The sequence below is a fragment of the Pristiophorus japonicus genome, chromosome 2 (assembly GCF_044704955.1).
Source record: "Pristiophorus japonicus isolate sPriJap1 chromosome 2, sPriJap1.hap1, whole genome shotgun sequence".
In the NCBI taxonomy this organism is placed as follows: Eukaryota; Metazoa; Chordata; class Chondrichthyes; family Pristiophoridae; genus Pristiophorus; species Pristiophorus japonicus.
The window spans coordinates 169,621,585-169,643,847 of record NC_091978.1 but is presented as its reverse complement, the minus strand read 5'-3'; the positions used below and the strand labels follow the sequence as shown (position 1 = coordinate 169,643,847).

Here is a 22,263-nt window from a genome sequence, read left to right as displayed (position 1 = left end):
CATTCTTGGCCCCAATCCCGTCACCCCATTCAAGACTTGCCCGAGGGCCGCTGCTGGCGAGGCAGGTGGCCCAAATTTGATCTAGCCACATGGGCGAGCTGCCTCTGGAGAAGACACAGGCGCTGACAGCTTGCCGCCATTATTAAAATAAGGCCCAAGGCCAATATCTGAAGAGCCTCAGGCCTCCCAGTTTGGTCACAGGTAGCCAGAAACAGGCCACAACATTTTTACCACATTGTCCAGGGTGTCGAAATGTTCACTTATCAGGTATTCATTTAACTGCAAATATTTATTGCGGGACAACATTTATGACGACGACAGACGACCCTGCTGTCTTATGACATTTGAACACGGTAAACAAAGGACTGATTTTAACATTTTGTGCAAAACCAGCAGTCCATAGGCTGCTGATTTGTTGTTGCTGTGAAGCCCATGCCATTTTGAGGCCCAGGCTTTACTTTCATAGACCCGACAAGCCTTGTGCGCCAAACTGCGCTCCGATGGAGCTTACCGGTTAGAGAGGCGGGAAATCAGCCAGGCTCTTATGTGAAGCTGGCTGACAGTTCAATCCAGGGAGGGAGTGGATGGGGGAGTGAGGCATTAAGGGACAGCTGGTTAGAGCGCTCAACACAAATGTGTGAGATGTTCACAGCACATGCTTCGACCATTTGTACCTCAAAATTGCAATAGGGGTCCCACTGACGTCATAGCACCTTGATTTACATATTAAAAGTAGTCTCCCACGTGAAGCATGCAGGAATTCCAGCCACCCATCTAAAGGCCCCTACCAAGATGGCAGCTGCCAGAGCGCCATGACCCGACTATATTTTCAGACTGCTAACACCGCCTTTTTACATCAGGTGGCCACAGTTAAAACTGGTACCCAAATATTATGATATAATAGTACCTGGAAGGATACAATAGTTACCACTCATAACAGAACTCATCTCGAGTGTCTGGTGACTGCGAATCTTGTGTTACTCAATTTCCCAACTCCAAATATAAATGATACTTCTAACACATTGCTCACCTGCAGGACAGAAACCTCAATCTACGTGCCCTAATTAAAAAGAAACCTTGTAATAATCTAGACCGTTGAGAAGGAAATTTAGATCGCTCACTAGTTAACACTTCTTACACTTGTGAACTGTATAATGAAGTTTCACGGTTTACGAAAGTACAATTGCCATCACTGGATGGAGATTCATTTGGGAGAAATTTGTATGCAAGACAAATTGATACATTTAATTTTACAAAGAATCCCCTCCTCCCCCAATTTTCCTCCCATAAAACTTTTCAAAAGGTGTTTTTTTTTGTTTCACTATGATGCAAGACTTGTATGTTTGTGCTCCAATGAATGTTGATGAAACTTTAGGCTGAGGACAAACAGTTGAAACTGGAGTTGAACAGATGTGTAAATATTTAATTTTACATTTGCTAGTTTAGGAGAAAAATACATCACAAGCCCTGGATTGTATGCAGGAGGAAATAAGGTAACCTGAAAAGATCTTGCTAAACATTTCTGATGTTTCATGCTGCTTACCATGCTCGAGGGCTTTCAGTGGGAACCAAAACAGAATAACCGAGTGGAACAGGCCGTTCAAACAATGAACCCAGAAAACCTATGGGAAAAGAAAAATCCATGAGAACCATTTACGACAAACCAGCACTGTGAACTCTAACCCTTCTCTTTATCGTAGTTCCAAATTCACTAAGTGTGTTTTTGTCTCTCCACCACTGTGAGGTGCTTTTACTGACAACCACTTTTAATCTTTTAAGTACTTGGGCTTATTTTGCAGTTTGCCCACAGCAACATCTTTTGATATGATTACTATATTTTCACTTCGTTTCCAGTACTGTTGCACAAATTGCTAGCTACCAAGCTAGCATTCCAAGTCAGAAATCGGAATTCCATTTAATGATTAAAATTCTTAAATTCTCATCATAAATTTAAGCAATGGATCTTTGATTAATTAAAAATGTAACCACTAAGCAAAATAATTCTGACCACCAATTATACAGCTAAATTAGATCTGAAACTAATAGTTACACGAAAAACACTTGTTGCCAAAGGGACAAGAGTTAACTGTATTGTAAACATCTATATAATGATTTGTTTTTCTATATTTAATCCATTTAGTCACATTACTGGAAACTATCTTTTGTCTTATAAAGTCCCTGATGTATTAATTTGTTTAGTTAAATGGAATGGGGTGGAGTGAAACCATCATCAGTTATGCCGGTCATTCTAAAAAGATACTGCAAGTAGCCTAAAAAATGCTTTTTAAAAAAAAACTGCAGTCTCTTTTGTTATTTCCTGGTACAACCAGCGTACTAAAGCTGGGTCACTCATTTTCAATTAGTTACTTACACAAAGAAAATAGGAAGAGAACATTAAGGGTAAAATCTCAGTAATGATTTGATCCAAAAATGTTCCCAATATTTATTTGGTAGTTTTTCATTATAATGTTTTCCGAAACATGGTTCCTCATTTCCTGCCCCATTCCTTCCCATACCACTCAGTTCTCTGTAAAAGATAAAAACTTTGAATTTGACTTGACATTGCTACTAACTTTCACCTTCTCTAATATTGGTGCATCACTAAACAGCAGGTACCAAGTTTTAATCAAACTGGGTCAGCATACCCAAGTTATTCTGCCAACTGCCATGTTACAGTCTGGCGTGGGACAATGAGGATCAGCTCACTGGCATCCAAGTATGAATTAAAATTAAGTTTTAAAACTTCCTAAGAGTCCAATGTAAATCTTGGAACTTTTATGACTCGGGGGTCAAAATTACCACTTTTTGCAATGCCAGTTAGCGATTTCAAGGGGCATGAAACACCTTTTGCCCGGGGGGGGGGGGGGGGGGGGGGAGAGCGGGGAAGAAAGGGCACGCCACCAGCTCCTGGGAAATTGCCCGGGAGTTTGCAGAGGCCCTTTGCACAATGCGCCGACCCCTTTACGCCCCGTGCCACGTGAAGCTAGTGTGAGGTGTGAGCAAGTGTCAGCGGCAGCCTCGCGGTCACGAAGCGGAGAGACATCCACTCATGGGCCGGAAGTTAAAGAGGAGGTCGTGAGCGCCCCACGCCACCATCTTGACAGTTTTGCCGACTCACCGGTCGACTCCAATTCTTGTCTCCTAGCATAGTCCGTGCCATCGTGCAGCCCAGCACTTCGTTTTAGGTGCCAGGCTGCAGCCTCGGTAACACGCCATCCTGGTGGCCTACTGGAGGCCATCAGAGGCTGTGCAGAGTGCACAGCGACTCTCCCCTTTAAATGAAGGGGAGGAGTGTTGAAACACGTTAGCGCTACATGGATCAATCGTACCCGCAAGCACCGCTGGACCTGCGCCAAGAGGAAGTGGAGTGTGCGAGTTTGTGCTGCACTTCCTGAGGGGCAGCAAGGCCAATTCAGTGAAAGGGCCAGGACTTGCGCACTAGGCGCAGGGAGTACCACCCCCAGCAGGTTACCGCCCCCAATCGGGGCACGGGGTAATTTCCCCCTCTTGGTTTCTTACTGATTTGCAGCAAGTATGGAATCAAAGAAGTGCAAGACTACCTGCTGTAAGGTGGACTCACTTCGTGCCTAGCTGTCTTTCAGATGGTTTGCAGCTTTAATTACATTACACAGGTTTGCAATGTAACTGGTACATGGGACACACAGTAAAAGTACTGAACTCACTGTACACAGGATATTTTGCAGACCAAATATTTTCCTCAAGGTGCAAAGTGTTAAAAAAATATTTTGGAAATGGAAATTCATTCTATGTATGCAATAAACATAAAATAGGGGAATAGCTCATTTCTCAAAGAAATAAAAGGCTGAAATGGTATTTATGAAAAAAAAAGATTCAAGTCAAAGAAAGACACTTGTTAAAATTTTGTTAAGCAATGCTGAAGTAGGTCTGATAATGCAAAACTCATGATTTAAAAAAGTTACCCAACCCTAGAGAAGTCGATGTGAAGTTCTGTGTCGAACTGTTTCAACAGTTGGAACTATAGACTATCACACCACAGAAACATTTATATAATCAAATGTGTTGGTGTTTTTCCACTCTGCTGCTTGGTCTCCATATCCTTCATCAATACTCTCTGAGCAACTATTTAATTCTCTTAACAGTATTTATAGACTGCTTCAACAATAGTTTGTGGCAAAGAATTCCACATTCTAATCAGGCTCGTGTAATTTTTTCTAAGCTCTCCTTTATTTCTTTTGTCATAATCGTAAATTTGTGCTGGTCTTCCTGGAAACAATCCATCACTATTTAATCTATTATAACCCTTCACAATCTTCAGACCTTTGTCAGGTGGTCTCTTAACTTCTCAGCTGTAGATACAAAACTGTCACCTTTAATGACCTGTGCAAAGAAAAGCCTTGCATTTATAATATCAGGACCTCCCAAAGTGTTTTACAACCAATGGATCGACATGGGTACAGGCAACAGACAAAATATGCACAGCAAGATCTCATAAGTAGAAAATAAATGAATGACCAGATAATCTATTTTTCGATAGCATTGGTTGAAGCGGGAATGTTGTCTAGGATACTGGAAGAACTCTACTCTTCTTCAAATAATGGCACGGGATCTTAATGGAGGGTTGTTAAAGTAGCAACATGGTTTTGTCGGCTCACTTGTTCTCGATATTGGGAAGTAGTCTGTACAGCATGTGAGAAACCAATAATTAAACAGTCACTGCTTCACTGTCATCCAACGTTCCTGCGCAGCTCTCTGTTGGTCCCGCGTAGCAGCCGGGTTTTTCCAATGTTATATTTCTATGAATGGGCCGCTCACCCAAAAGAAAAAAAAATTGGGGGGTGGGGGGGCGGGGGATGGAGGTACATGAATGATATTGTGGTACATCTATTGTCTCCAGTGCAGTCTGACAAATTACATCATGAAGACTTGAGGCAGGGTAGCACCATCTCTCACAAACGCCCCCACTGTTCCTCTGGAGGCTTAGCCCTGCATAAGTGACAGTAGGTGGCACTTTTGAAACCAATAAGGCCACAGTATTTCTTAGAAAAGGAGAACCTGCAGTGAGATTCTGCACAAGTTTATTAATGAGCTTAATGAGTAAAAATAATTTGATTTCCTTAACTTTCTCTTAATGTTTGGTAATTCATTTTTGGAGGGGCAAAATTCTCAGATCATTAAACATTTAGTTTGTTACAGGTAGTGTCAAAAATCCGGAAGCCTCAGGACCGAGGCCGTTCTGGATTCTCTGTATTTCCGGACTTTGGAACGCCTTTCCAACGTCCCGAGTCTGGAAACACCTGGGCCAAGGTAGGTAGGTAGGGGAGGGGAGGGGAGGGGCGGCCAGGGGGTGGTGGTCGGCCCGTGGCAGAGGTCCGAGGCGGGGGAAGAGGAAGGTGGCGGCCCGAGGCAGGGGGGGGGAGGTCAGCAGCAGGTCTGGATTCCGGAACATTTCCCGGATTCCGAACGACTCTGCCCACAGATCGGCCCGGTGTCTGGAACATTCCGAATTTTGGACAACCTGTAATGGTATTGAAGTACTTTAACTTAGTCTTAGCAAAAAAGTAGGCACGGTAAGTTCCTTATGGGCGTAATAAAAATAACTTGTATTTAAGTAGTACCTTTTAATGTCTTCAGAACAAACGCAAGGATTTTGCATTCCAAAGCAATTTATAATCAATTACTTACTTTTTGAAGTGTAGTCACTATTGTTACATATGGAACCCTGGCAGCTAATTTGTAGTTAAGGTCACATAAACAAGTAACTGGCCAGACAATCTGTTGGGGAGGAAATGTTGGTCAGAACACCAGGAGAACGCCCTGATCTTTTACATCGACCTGAGCAGGCAAAAGGGGTCTCAGTATAATATCTTATCGAATAGAGTACTCTCTGCATTGAAGTGTCAGTCTAGATTGTGTGCTCAAGTCTATAGTGGGGCTTGAACCGACAATCTTCTAAAATTGAGATGTGTGTGTAATCAAAATTGACCCAAGTTGCCACGTAATTATTCATATAGACAAATGGTATGTGATAAATAATTAGATGGTCATCAGGATCTCATTAATTTGATGAAATCACTTTAAAAGGGGTGATGCTATGGTCCAGGCACTTGTGTTGGGGAGTGGACCTCTGGAAATTGTGGTCCTGCTGTGGGTGCTGGATTGCGGAATGAATCCTTAAAATGTCAAATATCACAGTGAATACTTATTTATTGAAATACACATACTTGAAATTCAGAAAACTCCCATGCTCCACTGAATCACATCACAGTTTGTTTTGCTCGATGGCTTTTGCCCCTCATCTGTATATCATATCATATCATATTATTCGGAGTTTTTGATCGACAGAAAGCACAGATAGGCATTAGTTACAATGGGCCCAAGTTTCGGATTCCCGATACACCTTGGAGAGGCCCGTCTAATTTCTAGAACTGAAAAAGCGGCAAATACTTACCTCGCGATTCTCCGATATCTGTAGGCCCGGTTGCAGCTCAGCGCGGTGCAGCAGGAGCTGCTGGGGGCAGAGCAAACGCGTTCTGACCAAGCACTGCTGGCAAGGGGGTGGGGCTAGGGCCCAGTGTCAGTGAGTGCCGGCAGCGTTGCGCATGCGCAATGGAGCATGTGCGCATGCGCAATGGAGCATGTGCGCATGCGCAATGGCACACAAACATTGGCAATTGGCCATCTTTAAAGGTACATGCAGAAGAGTGATTGTTGATTTTGTGGAGCTGTGCAAAGCCTTCTGACTGATTTTGTGTGCCTGAAGGAGTGCTGTTAGCAGTACTGTGGAAGAAATCAGCTGCTGGAATCAATGAGTGCTGTTTGTCGCTGCTAAACTTCCAGAACAAGTGCTGCATAGGTGCATGCAAAATAAGGACTGTGTGTTTTGAAAAATCAGAGTGTCAATTCAATACAGCAATGGAACAACGTCCACCAAGAATGAAGAATTTCTTGCATGAGGAAGGGGAGATATTAGTTAATGTCATTGAGCAGAGATGGCAGGAGCTGGATACCAGCAACAGAGGTCGCACAAAAGTGCCACCCAAAGAAATGAAGAAATGCTGGAACCTAGTTGCATTGGTGCATACCAGGAGATCTGGAAGCCAGTGTAAAAAGAAATGGTACGACCTTGGTCAAGTAGTTAGTGTAAGTAATATTTTCATTTTTTTTTTAAATGGAATCTAAATTGTAAATGTGACCATCTGTATATGTCCCACCCTGCAGAAAGACACACTCTAAAAAGTTCCATTTTAATCTTTGCAGAAGAAATTGGCCCACAACAAAAGGGAAAGACCTCGAATAGGAGGCGGCGTGCCAAATCGGCATCCACTGAAACCCTTGGAACAGAGGGTCGCTGCTTTGATGAGTCGTACATGGAGAAAAGCAATCAATACTGCACAAGCTGGGCCCGCAGGCGAGGGAGAGGGTAAGTCCTGAAAATGCATCGTGGCCCTTCAAATCAACCTGCTGCCTGGCCTGCTATGTGTGAGAGTACTCATGCCACCCATCCTGCCCCCTCCTGTGCTGCTAACCATTTGACTGTTCTGTTATATTTTGCAGAAAATGATGCCAATCCAGAAGATACAGAAGAAGAACCCAAAGCGAACGATCCAGACCAAGGGTGGCTGCAGGGGTTGACTGAAATGTCTTCAGGGGAGACTTTTGAACTTAATATTTATGAGCCCACATCAACGGACATCAGTGTTTCAAACACTTGCAAAGGTTCTGGTCCGACATTCTATGGTTTCACAGATTCTGACGTTGTGGGTCCCAGTGGTGCTGGTGGTGTAATGCAGTATTTTACACCCACTGCCCCACGGTCACAGCTCGCGGCTCCCACTGGAGTGGTGCCGCATGCAACACCCAGGGCCCCACCATCCCAGCCTGCGCCTCCCACTGGAGTGGTGCCGCAAGGCAGACCCAGGCAGAGGAGGAGAATGAGAATCGAAACACGTTCTCCTGAGATGCAGTGTGCAACAGATGTGGCTCAGGTTGTGGCATTGGGTGTGGAGAGCAATGACCTTACCCGATCACTCGTGGGCATCAGTGCAGTGGGTGAAGAGGTAACGGTACTGACGGGAGAAATAGCAGTAATGACACGGGAAATGAGGGAGGGAATGTCAAAGGGAGGAGTGCAAGTGACCGGCACTGGCCATCAGGGAGGGCCTGGGTGAGGTAGCTGCTGCAATAAGGACACACAGACCGACCAATCAAATTACACCCCCATGAAGAAGTGAACATTCACCGAGATGTGAATGAGAGATGGTTGCAGCCTTTCTTTGCTGCTTTTGTTCCTGATGTATCTGTAGTAATTTTTTTCAAATTGAAATTGTTTAAGTTTTGTAACTTTACAAGTTTATAAGTGATCTTAGAGTCATATTAAAGTAAAGTTTGATACAAATATTTTATTACACTAACATGCAGTACATTGTGAACTTTTCAATAAAATATTTTTACATTAAAACTGAATCATGTTCCATTAATACAATACAAGAACTCCAAAAAATAAACATGTCCATGCGGAACAGTTGTCGCTGAGCCCTCAGGCATCAGTAATTGAAGCATTCACGGATGAGCTGCTGGCGCAGGGCTCGAGCAATCATTAAAGGAGCACGATGGACCGTCTTCCTCCGACGTAGTGCTCCGGCATGCATGCTTTCCTGATCGTCGCCATCATCCTGTTCTTCCAAATTACGATCATCAGGCACACTCACCTCATGTGGGTCTTCTGGTTTCACTACCAGCTCCTGTTGCTTCATGATGGCTAAGTTATGCAGCATGCAGCACACAACAGTGAACTGACCGACAATCTCAGGGGAGTATTGCAAGTGGCCTCCAGAATGGTCCAGGCATCGGAAACGCTGTTTCAAGATGCCAATGGTCCTCTCTATGATGCTGCGTGTCGCAATGTTGTATTGATGGTCAGCTTCCGTCCGTGTTATGCCTAGGGGCGTCATGAGCCAGGTGGCGAGGCTGTACCCTTTGTCTCAGTTGCCAGCTCTGCCCTTCTGGCTGCTGCTGAAACATGTCAGATATAACGCTGTCGCATAGGATGAACGCATCATGGATGCTGCCAGGGTATCTCGCATCGACTGACATGATGCGCTGCTCGTCGTCACACACGAGCTGCAGATTGATGGAGTGGAAACCTTTTCTATTCCTGAACTGCTCGGCATGCTCCACAGGTGCTCGCAAGGCAACGTGGGTACAATCAATGCAGCCCTGTACCTTTGGGAAACCAGCAATCTTTGAGAAGCCCACAGCCCTCTCATGCATTGCTTGGCCGGTCATTGGGAACTTGAAGAAGTCATTCCTCCGCGCATACAGTGCAGCCGTGACCTGGTAAACGCAGGCATGTATTGCACGTTGAGAGATGAAGCACACATCTCCAGTTGTAGCTTGAAACAATCCCAAGGCATAGAAAAAGTGCAGCTGTAACCTTCACTTCAACAGACAAGGCAGTCAGCGTTCTGTTCCCCGGCTGTAAATCTGCTCTCAGCATATCACAGATCTCAATGACAGCTTCTCTGCGGAAACACAGCCTTTTGACACAATCAGCCTCACTCGTGTCCAGGTACAAACGTCTGGCTCGATGTTGCCGGCATGGGTAAGGCCTCCTGCCCATCAGCCTATGGACTATGAAGTTCCTGGTGCGGTGAGCTCTAATCAATTCTTTCCTATGCAGCGAACTGATGGAGAACCATTGCATAATCCGTGGCTTTGATAATGCAGCAGCCACACTTGAAGTAAAAATTAAACTTTCAAAGATGCGTGCTGGCTGGCTCTCCCTCCTGGTGTTTTTAGGCCTCCCCTATCTCCTGACCGAACGGCCGAAAGATCGCAGCTTGATGCCTGCGGCCTGCGTGTGTGCTCGCCCTCCCGGTGTTTTCAATGCTGCCCCTATTTCCTGGCTGAACGATCATAGCTCTGTGCCTGCTGCCGCTGCTTCGATGAAGAGTTAGGAAAATTAAATGTTTTATTTATTGATTTATCATTTATTATTGATGATGGCTCTTTGAAGTGAAGTGTTTAATGCTTTGTAAAATCCCCCAACTTCCCTTCTCTCCCCCCTCACCCCCCCGCTCTCTGCGCCCAATTCCTAAAATGTAGGCAAGGTTTTTGAGCGTACAAAACTCGACACTTACTCCATTCTAAGTTAGTTTGGAGTAACTTTTCGCTGCCTAAACTTGCAAAAACAGGTGTAAGTGGCTGGTAACGCCTCAGTTTGAAAAAAAAAACGTACTAAAATGAAACTATTCTAACTAACTAGAATTGGAGCAAACTAAATGCCGAGAATTGCGATTTCTAAGATACTCCATACTAAACTAGTTGCTCCAAAAAATAGGAACTTGAGCCGAAACTTGGGCCATTATTTGTTCATGCTTTCCATTTCCTGGCAAATACTTCCTTCACAGGTCACAACTATTACCATCTCCCTCAATTTTGTATTTTGTTTCCATAACAAATCAATGCAACACTTATGTTCAGTGAAGCACATTTACTCTTAATTTCTACTGCAATCCTTTGACTTGAGTGAATCTTTTTGTGCACCATCCTCTGCAACTTATCTTATTTCTCAATTCAGATTCAATATTTTAGCTATATAGGGAGCTTTAAACGGCATACATAAACTCAAATACATGTGGCATTTTTCAGCCTTGCTAACAGTGTCATCCTCAAGATCCAGAAACACATTCATAATTTTGATTTAGTAATTACAATTGTTCCAAGCAAGGCTTTGCTGTTGATATCAGTGGTTTACAGATCAAGAGTGGTTTATTTTACTTAATTCAATTTTATTTTGCCCTGTATTTCACTTACAATTCAGAGTTTTCATTTTGTCAGTTTTTATTCATTATTCCTCAAATTAAGGGACAGCATAGAACTCTGCACATTTCATCATTATATGTACTTTTTCAACATAAGTTAGACTGCTGATGAATTAATGCGGAATGTTTGCAACTTTGACCTTCACCGTTTTATTGACCACAAGAGGGAAAGGCAGGAATTAGTTTCTATTGACTGAATAAAAACAGCAAAAATTGGGAGAGATTCAAAGTGGTAGATGGGGTAGATGAGAACAGTAGATAATAAATGTACAAACAATTTCAACAGTGGTGAATGATCCATGCAAAGCACCAACTGCAAAAAAAAGTGTAAATATACTTCAATTACTGAATAATCACAGCTTGCAGCAACACCAGAATACAATAAAGTGAATGGAAAAAGTGAGTTGAAGTAATCCATCAAAATATAAAATCAATATATAAAAATACTTCCAAAATTGTCTGACGTTAAAGGAAACAAATAGTCAAAGTACTTGCTTCCTGTATATATTTTTAAGGTGGCATCCAATCATTATTAATCTTATGAACAGCTTCTCCACAGAGCATTGAACTAAACAACAGGCGCTGTGCTGATATCAAGGGTCGCTTATTGCAGAGCAGCGTACTTAATTAGACTTTGTTTGAGGGAAAACATTTTCCAATGCGTTTTACTGTGGTCTTAGCTAACTAGTCTTCGCCATTAAATCAGGCTCCATTAAGAAGAAATCAGAGATGCTGACTGACATCACAAAAGCAGAGTTTCAACTTGCTGTAAGGGCATAAAACTGGCATTGTAGATGAGCTGCCCATTATAGAATCCATTTTAATTTCCATCAATTTCAGGCAGTTTTTATAATGGGCGGCCCACCCACAATGCCAACTTTATGCCCAGATGGCAAGCCAAAAATCTACCCCAGTGTATGGGTGATCCACAAACAAAACTGCAGTCAGTTTCCCTTGCACTGCATCATGGCCAGGTCTTTCCACAAGTTCAGTGCTATAATTTAAAAAAAATACGGAGAACTGGTGAAAGGCTTATTGAATCTGACAACCTAGTATGGTATTTTCTGATTAAATGCTCTATTGCTGTTAAATATATATATTTTTAATAGCTTCTCTTTTCAATAAACTTTAATCTTTCTCACTTGTCCATCTATCAGAGCCCTAGGCTGTGTGACAAAAAACATAAACATACACTCTATCCATATAAAGATGAATATAATGTTTTAAACACCCAAAAGCCAAGAATCTGAATACACCGCCTGATAGTACAAAGGTAGTACAGTTTATGAGAAGTACGAGGAACAAGAACTCAGGGTTCCCAGATACCTCAAGGACTCCACTGTGCACAGTAATAACCTTATTTAATATTTACTCTACTCAGGGCTAACCTCCCACTATCATCTGTCTGACAGTCCTCTTGACAGATGCAAGAATTCCAACTTGGGAGCCCTGCTTTGGCTGGGTAGAGATTTTGTTTTTAGTATAAATTAACTGAATAATATGATAAGAATGAGGAACAGGAGTAGGCCATACGGCCCTTCGTGGTTGCTCTGCCATTTAATATCACGGCTGATCTTAGACCTCAACTCCACTTTCCCGTCGCAATAGTAACTTACTTAAAAAAGAATTTTTTATTTTTTAGCAAATCACAACTGCTTAATGGACAAAGCCGCAGCCAAGCATAAAGAGTTAAGGAGGGCTGAGACATCAGGGGCAATTCCAAGATTTACAATAGAGTTGGGAGTAAAGAAATACTTGCATTGCTATAGTGCCTTTCACGACCACTGGCGGTCTCAAAGCACTTTACAGCCAATGAAGTACCTTTGGAGTGTAGTCACTGTTGTAATATAGGAAAAGAAAAGACATAATCCCATTCCAAAAAGAGACACACAAACCCTTATTCTCTCTCTCTCGCCCCTGCCCCTGCCCCCCCCCCCAACCCACCTGTGATACTGGGTTCTGTTTAGTGCACTGACAAATGGTTAAAGCTACAAGGGAACATTTTCGTAAGAGGGATCAGAATCTGGAAGCTCTGCTGGACCTGATGAAGGATTCAATCATAATGATTATGATAGATTCAAGCTCAGTTACAGACACTGAAATACATAACATATCAAAATTCCCTGCCATTTAACAAGAATGTGAGCAAAAGTGGTCTTAAAAGATAGCTCATATAACTATTTACAGTGATCAGTCAATATTCGCCGAGTGAACGGGACAACCTGAATTCAATCATAAATTTAATTACTGTAGATTTTGTTTTATTTGAGGTCCAACAATGTCGTAGTAGCTTTAACTAGTCAGTGGTAATGGTTACCAGTGGATCCCCCTAGTGTTAAATGAGTAAAATATAAATCGATCCTCATCAGGCGGGAGTAGATTATCTTCTATCGTATAGTGCAAAACAAACTAGTAGCAGGCATTAATTACATTTTCAGATATAAATCCCATCAATTGCCCTACACTGCACAATGACCTCATATCTTTCCACAAGTTGTGTCACAATTAAAAAAAATTCAAGAATTGGTCAAAGGCTTACAGAATGTACTAAATCTGAAAACCTCGTCAGGTATTCAGAGTCCTAGGCTGTGTGACAAAAAAAGAATTAATTTGTACACATTAGAAGGCTATGCTTTGGAGTTTGTGTCTTGCTCAAATGTGAGCAGAATTGGCTCTCATTCAATTGAATAGTTCGGAGAGCAAAAAGTTGTTTATTGGCCGGAATTTGTTGGCAAAGTAATGGCAAGTTTAATGCATATGCCGTTATTAGTGTGCAAACTGTCTTGCAATTTGCGGCGAGGAAGAGATACCCCGTGAGTTACGAATCAGCACAAATTGCTGGACGATTTGCACCGCTTCACCGTTAGCTTTGCAAAAATAACAGCTCATCCTCAACCTCCTTGTGAGTTTCATGAAATTGCTGCATTTGCACGGTAAATACAAATTAAACTCGCCACAGAAAGTTAGGCGCTGGTACTTAACAGCGCAAGGATCCTTTTAATGGCAATTAGGTTCTTGCACTTAACCTCTCTGGCCCAGAAAGGGATCGACTAAAGCAGTGAAAACTCATTCTTAGAGATTTTAAAAATGATTTTCTTATTTTTCGTTTCTGCCTCTTTTGTCGCTCTTAATCCAATCTTTCATTCGCACTCTTATCCTGTACCTAATTTGATTTTAATTCAACCAATGCCTCCTCCATCATCCCTCTGATTTTTTCTCAATCCTTAAATTTAATTGGTTAAGAAGAAAAACTGTTGGTCTCGTCATTAACGAAAGTCCAAGATGCCCTGTTGACCTTGAACTTCCAACAATTTACAATGCAAAAAAATTGAGCTGAAGGGCGAGGGGAAAAGTCTAACTAAGAGAGCATCCACTCGATGCCGCGCTCCAGCAAATTCTGGACCTTTGTTTGGCTGGCAATATATTTTCTAGCACATTGGCTATCCACGATGCTGAGAATGACGTGAATAGCACGTTTAGTGAATTGGTCTTACCGCAGGTAAAGGGTACACAGCCAGATAGGGAATGGATGACCAACAGGAAGAGCAGTGCAAGGAAGGTAGTGCAGGGGTCCCCTGTGGTCAGCATGCAAAACAGATACACCACTGTGGGTATTGTTGAGGGGGGGAATGATTCATCAGGGGAGGGCAGCAGCAGCCAAATTCATGGCACCGTGGGTGGCTCTGCTGCACAGGAGGGTAGGAAAAAGAGTGGGAGAGCTATAGTGATAGGGGATTCAATTGTAAGGGGAATAGATAGGCGTTTCTGCAGCTGCAACCGAGACTCCAGGATGGTATGTTGCCTCCCTGGTGCAAGGGTCAAGGATGTCTCAGAGCGGGTGCAGGGCATTCTGAAAAGGGAGGGTGAACAGCCAGTTGTTGTGGTGCCAACGATATAGGTAAAAAAAAAAAACAGGATGAGGTCCTACAAGACAAAATTAGGGAGCTAGGAGCTAAATTAAAAAGTAGGACCTCAAAAGTAGTAATCTCAGGATTGCTACCAGTGCCACGTGCTAGTTAGAGTAGGAATTGGAGGATAGCTCAGATGAATACTTGGCTTGAGTGGTGCAGAAGGGAGGGATTCAAATTCCTGGGACATTGGAACCAGTTCTGGGGTAGGTAGAACCAGTACAAACTGAACGGTTTGCACCTGGGCAGGACCGGAATCAATGTCCTAGGGGAAGTGTTTGCTAGTGCCGTTGGGGAGGAGTTAAAACTAATATGGCAGGGGATGGGAATCTATGCAGGGACACAGAGGGAAGTAGAATGGGGCAGAAGCAAAAGATAGAAAGAAGAAAAGTAAAAGTGGAGGGCAGAGAAACCCAAGGCAAAAAGCAAAAAGGGCCACATTACACCAAAATTCTAAAAGAGCAAAGTGTGTTAGAAAGACAAGCCTGAAGGCTCTGTGCCTCAATGTGAGGAGTATTTGGAATAAGGTGGACGAATTAACTGCGCAGATAGCAGTTAACGGGTATGATATAATTGGCATCACGGAGACATGGCTCCAGGGTGACCAAGGCTGGGAACTCAACAGCCAGGGGTATTCAACATTTAGGAAGGATAGACAGAAATGAAAAGTAGGCAGGGTGGCATTGCTGGTTAAAGAGGAAATTAATGCAATAGTAAGAAAGGACATTAGCTTGGATGATGTGGAATCTGTATGGGTGGAGCTACGGAATACCAAGGGGCAGAAAACGCTAGTGGGAGTTGTGTACAGACCACCAAACAGTCGTAGAGGTTGGGGACAGCATCCAAGAAATCAGGGATGCATGCAATAAAAGGTACAGCTGTTATCATGGGTGACTTTAATCTACATATCGATTGGGCTAACCAAACTGGCAGCAATGCGGTGGAGGAGGATTTCCAGAGTGTATTAGGGATAGTTTTCTAGACCAATATGTCGAGGAACCAAATAGGGAGCTGGCCATCCTAGACTGGGTGATATGTAATGAGAAAGGACTAATTAGCAATCTTGTTGTGCGAGGCCCCTTGGGGAAGTGTGACCATAACATGGTAGAATTTTTTATTAAGATGGAGTGTCACAGTTAATTCAGAAACTAGAGTCCTGAACTTAAGGAAAGGTAACTTCGATGGTTTGAGGCGTGAATTGGCTAGAATAGACTGGCAAATGATACTTAAAGGGTTGACGGTGGATAGGCAATGGCAAACATTTAAAGATTACATGGATGAACTTCAGCAATTGTACATCCCTGTCTGGAGTAATAATAAAATGGGGAAGGTGGCTCAACCATGGCTAACAAGGGAAATTAAGGATAGTGTTAAATCCAAGGAAGAGGCATATATTTTGGCCAGAAAAAGCAACAAACCTGAGGACTGGGAGAAATTGAGAATTCAGCAGAGGAGGACAAAGGGTTGAATTAAGAGGGGAAAAATAGAGTACGAGAAGAAGCATTCCGGGAACATAAAAACTGACTGCAAAAGCTTCTATAGATATGCCAAGAGAAAAAGATTAGTGAAGACAAACGTAGGTCCCTTGCAGTCAGATTCAGGTGAATTTATAATGAGGAAGAAAGAAATGGCAGACCAACTGAATAAATACTTTGGTTCTGTCTTCACAAAGGAAGACACAAATAACCTTCTGGAAGTACTAGGGGACCGAGTGTCTAGTGAGGAGGAGGAACTGCAGGATATCCTATTAGGCAGGAAATTGTGTTAGGGAAATTGATGGGATTGAAGGCCAATAAATCCCCAGGGCCTGATAGTCTGCATCCCAGAGTACTTAAGGAAGTGGCCTTAGATATAGTGGATGCATTGGTGATCATTTTCCAATAGTCTCTCGACTCGGGATCAGTTCCTATGGACTGGAGGGTAGCTAATATAACACCACTTTTTAAAAAAGGGAGGGAGAGAGAAATCGGGCAATTATAGACCGGTTAGCCTGATATCAGTGGTGGGGAAATGTTGGAATCAATTATTAAGGATGAAATAGCAGCACATTTGGAAAGCAGTGACAGGATCGGTCCAAGTCAGCATGGATTTATAAAGGGGAAATCATGCTTGACAAATCTTCTGGAATTTTTTTTGAGGATGTAACTAGTAGAGTGGACAAGGGAGAACCGGTGGATGTGGTGTATTTGGACTTTCAAAAGGCTTTTGACAAGGTCCCACACAAGGAGATTGTTGTGCAAAATCAAAGCACATGGTATTGAGGGTAATATAATGACATGGATAGAGAACTGATTGGCAGACAGGAAGCAGAGAGTCGGGATAAACGGGTCCTTTTCAAAATGGCAGGCAGTGACTAGTGGAGTGCCGCAGGGCTCAGTGCTGAGACCCTAGCTCTTTACAATATACATCAATGATTTGGATGAAGGAATTGAGTGTAATATCTCCAAGTTTGCAGATGACACTAAACTGGGTGGCGGTGTGAGCTGTCAGGGGGACGCTAAGAGGCTGCAGGGTGACTTGGACAGGTTAGGTGAGTGGGCAAATGTATGGCAGATGCAGTATAATGTGGATAAATGTGAGGTTATCCACTTTGGGGGCAAAAACGCAAAGACAGAATATTATTTGAATGGCGGCAGATTATGAAAAGGGGAGGTGCAACGATACCTGGGTGTCATGGTTCATCAACCATTAAAAGTTGGCATACAGGTACAGCAGGCAGTGAAGGCAGCAAATGGTATGTTGGCCTTCATCGCTAGGGGATTTGAGTATAGGAGCAGGGAGGTCTTACTGCACTTGTACAGGGCCTTGGTGAGGCCTCACCTGGAATAGTGTGTTCAGTTTTGATCTCCTAATCTGAGGAAGGATGTTCTTGCTATTGAGGGAGTGCAGTGAAGGTTCACCAGACTGATTCCCAGGATGGCTGGACTGACATATGACATATCAACTGTGCCTTTATACATTGGAGTTTAGAAGGATGAGAGGGGTTCTCATTGAAACATAAGATTCTGACGGGACGGGACAGGACAGGTTCGATTAGATGCGGGTAGAATGATCCCGATGTTGGGGAAGTCCAGAACCAGGGGACACAGTCTTAGGATAAGGGGTAGGCCATTTAGGACTGAGATGAGGAGAAACTTCTTCACTCAAAGTTGTTAACCTATGGAATTCCCTGCCGCAGAGTTGTTGATGCCAGTTCATTGGATATATTCAAGAGGGAGTTAGATATGGCCCTTACGGCTAAGGGGATCAAGGGGTATGGAGAGAAAGCAGGAAAGGGATACTGAGGGAATGATCAGCCATGATCTGATTGAATGGTGGTGCAGGCTCGAAGGGTCGAATGGCCTACTCCTGCACCTATTTTCTATGTTTCTATGTTTTCAGCTAATCTCCATTATTCTACCCTGCCATTTTTTTTTTTAAAGTATGAAACAAGCTGCCCAAATAATTGCAACCATTTTTCCAGTAATACATCTCACAACGATGTGCGTGCAGACTGCTTTGTGGAAGGGTTGTTTATTTTGTCCTGTTAGCATTTGCTGAGGTAAAATCAACTGTAATGGGTGCAGCCCACTCTTCTATCACTATTTTCTGATGGCTTATTCATTTTTTTTTAAATCTCAAACAGTGCAAAGGAGATGATCAGCTCCAATACACTCCCCAAACTCATTTAACAAGTGAGTACAAGAAAATTCAGTCAATGCTCTTGATAACCTTCTGTGGACCAAAACACGTGCTCTCAAAAGTTACTAGTGTGATGGGTAAATGCTGTACCGACACCAGTGACAGGTGTAAAACTCTTACACCAGTTACTATAGCGTTTCATCTACCAGATTGAACAGCATCCAAGTAACTGATATAAATGGGAACACAATATAAACCTACCAATTACAAATGGGAATGCAGTAATAAAATAATACTTTTCTTGTGCTACATGATACTTTCTGCATCATTTCTCATCTTATACCAGCGACAAGCAACATTGCAAGATAATGACTAAGGGCCCAAAATCATCATTTCTTTTGACCTGAATGGCAAAGACTGTCAGATATAATCAGTCCAAACTGACTAGAGAAGTACAAGACCCTATAGTGATGTTAAATCATGATGTCAGTCAGATTTGTGAGGGCCTCTGGACTTTTGAATTGGTTGACTAGTCAGCAGATTGATATGAATTGCAAATTACAGGCTGTCTGGATTGCTGAAACCTTATTCTGTGATGGGTCTTCAACAGAAAATGATTAATTCTAGTCAAATTAAATCTATTTATTGGATCTGTCAGAATACAAAGTTGCAATAATAAAAGTATGAAAACAGTAAGTTTAACCATGTAACTGTATGGCTGATATCATATACCAATTTATCTGAAATTTTATGCATTTTTATACCAATTTGCTTTAAATGTTAGTCTGAGGGTGCATTTTTGTCCATTAAGATTTCTGTAATTGCACCGACTGAAAGGGTCCCATTAACTATTCAGGGAGTCAAACAAAAAAGACATTTTATTTGTATTAATACTGCAAGACTATTGCAATTCTGTACTAAATTTTCTACCATTAAAAAAGTCTCAAGTGATCTGTGAAATATTCATCAGGAATGCTGCAGACATCTAATGGTATTAAAAGTCATGCAGCAATCTGTTCCCAGGGACTCTATTAATGAGATATTATGTGCATTATATCTTTGACACCTCCACAAATCTCATCATCAGCAAACCAATAACACATATTCACTATTATGTCAATGTTCAAGACAGAGGAGGCATTAACAAAACGGTGGTCAACAACAAACTGTTAATGTAGAAATGGGGGGCGGGGAGGAGAGAATGAAAGAATGATCTTTCCTCATTCAACTATGATTTATGAAGTACAATCTGGACAGTTTAATTTACCATGTCCTAGCCATACCAAAACTTCACGATGAAACTTCATAATGATTGTTATTTTAAAATTAAATTACACACACACACACACACACACAGAAAACTGAGTCAGACTACCACTGGTGTCTTATAGTTCAGATTCTGACCAGGGAGGCACATGCCAATCTTTTCATGGTCTTCCTGCACTGCTTACTGGGGGACAGTTTTGCTTTTAGGTTTTCGTGTGAAACAGATTCATTGTTTGTAATTACCTCTGTATTTTCTATCTAAATAAGGAAGCACTTTGTCAGAAGCTATTTCATAAGCTACCTTGGTGATGAAGGGAAAGAACAGCTCAATAGCAGTCAAATATTGTTTGATAATGCTCCTGTGAACATGGGATGTTTTACTACGTTAAAGCTGCTACATAAATGCAAGTTGCTGCTGTTGTTTGCAATGAGTCTAATTTTAACCATAGTTCTGGTTTACATGCAAGGATTTTTTAGGATGGGAAAGGAAAGATGAGCTGGCAAACAACCGATTGGAGGCTCCTATGTATTCTGTATATGTTAAGTCAGGTGTTAAGACCTGCTGCCGTAATACCAGTGATGAGTGCTGGGCAGTGGTTAAGTCACCTGGCCACCTCCAGAAAGTGCCAATGGCTTTGGGTGGATGAGCATCTGGTGAAGAGCAGTGGAACCCTTGATGGTGGAAATGCCATCAAAAGGCACAATATGGCATTCTTTCAAATATTGTTGACAAAGGTAATAATTTTGCAGTCTCCGTGCCACTTAATTGGTCTAGTACCAAAACATTACGATTTTACCAAAATTAACATTTGTAAATTATCAGCACTGTACTCTACAATTATACAAGAAAAATTTATCGCAGTAATTTTTTTGGCAAGGTTGTCGAACTGTGTTTCAGTACTTTAAAGCAGATAAAGATAGTTAATAAAAATGATCTATATATGCATATAATTTAAAACACGGTAAAATATTTGACCACAAAATAGTTTATGTCCCAAGTGTAGCATTTTAAGTATTGTGACTTTGCGAAACAAATACTACTTGTAAAATAAAAACATTTTTCATAGCTCTATGTTAATGAATAATGGTGTAAAGGCCCACCCCCTTACAAATTTAATGGCAGCTCAAATTGTCCTCTGACCTGCCTCTCCACAGGGGTCAGTAATCCATTTCCACACAACTTTATAAATACACGAGGCCTGTAGATGTCTCAACCAGAAGGACTAATCACCCCTGCCTATTGAAGACAGCTTTATTAACAGCAGGCAAAAACAAACAGCTTTTCCCATTCACATCAGAGAAAAAGTAGTTAGATCAGCTTTCTCCTACAACACAGGCAACTAATAATTTGACAGTCAAGTAATTTGTGATTAGATTTTTCTATTAAAAGTTTATTTTTGAACACACTGCGGTCATATTAACTCCAAGATGGGCTGGGTGAGGGAGGATTAAACATTCAAAAATCGGAAACTCGACCCCCACTTCTGGTTTTAACGGAGGCAGGCTGAGGGCGGGTGACTAACTTGCTCTCCAGAGGTGGGTCCGTCATTATAATATTTTAATGAGACGGTTTGTCTCCAGTTTTACTTTTAATGCCTGCAGGTTGGGTTTCCCAGGGCTCAAGAAAACTGACAGCTGATTGGAGGCAAGAAGGGCTATCCATCTGTCAAAGTGGCTTTACAGCAATGCTCATTGGACAGGAGGAGCAGGAGTGCCACTCAATATGCCAGAAGTGGAAGCATATTTAGAAAATAATAAAGTTCTGATTTGATTTAATTGCTGAATTCTTGTTGCCACGTAACACAGCATTCCAGAATATGGTGTTTGTGCAACGGCAGAAACAGATATTATAAAAGGTGGGGGGGGAGGGGAGTGCAAGGAAGGGAAGAGAACAGAACAGGCAAAAGTTATCTGAATTATGATAAAGATCAGAATTCAATGGCCCAGAATTTGCAGTCCCGATGACTGAACAGGCTGCGTTCGCCATCATTTCGACTTTGAAACTGACCACAACTTCAGGATTTAGCGCATGCGCAGCCTAACGCAGGCTTCACAGGCTGTGCTGTGCTCTCCCGACCCCTCCACAGCCAGCAATCATTGTAATCGGTCAAATCATGGAAACTGACGAAAACTTCGACTCTTCCACAGTAATACCACTGTTATATATCCCATTAAAAGTTAGACCCTTTTGGATTAGGTGCAACTGGGGTTTTAACAGCGTATTGACTGCTAAACAAAGGTTATGCCCCTGAAAAATTAATTTTAATTTTGTGGACTGTCAAAATGATTCATTTTAATAAAAATAAAATTTAAGAAACTTAAGTTTTTTTTTTAAAGTTTGTTCATCTTTATTTCAGGTTTGCCTTTTCTCCATTAGAGAGGCCCAATATTTGTTTTGTCCTCTAACATTTTTAAACAGTTTAGAACCAAAGGAGCTTACCCACTTCGTGGTTCGCTGTCTGAGAGAATTCTGTGTTTTGATTGGCTGCTTAGACAGCTTGAGGGCTCAGCAGCTCTTCATTGGGGATCCCCATGAGCTTGCATTGATTTCAATTCAGCACCGGAAAACCCAAACTTCTCGCCACAGAGATCGCGATATCTTTGTGCCGAGCTTACTTCGGGGCCAGCGGCGAATGCCTTTGTTTCACCGCTGACCGCAAATT

The 22,263-nt window shown here is 42.2% G+C and overlaps 1 protein-coding gene across 6 annotated transcripts in view; it reads right to left on the bottom strand.

The window, feature by feature from the left end:
- atp8a1 (ATPase phospholipid transporting 8A1) overlaps positions 1–22,263 on the bottom strand; it is a 509,869-nt gene that overhangs the window by 95,066 nt on the left and 392,540 nt on the right. For all 6 annotated transcript variants that reach the window (XM_070870244.1, XM_070870234.1, XM_070870228.1 and 3 more), the window contains one exon: positions 1,544–1,622. In XM_070870244.1, coding sequence (XP_070726345.1) covers positions 1,544–1,622 — 79 coding nt within the window. The remainder of the gene's footprint in view (positions 1–1,543; positions 1,623–22,263) is intronic.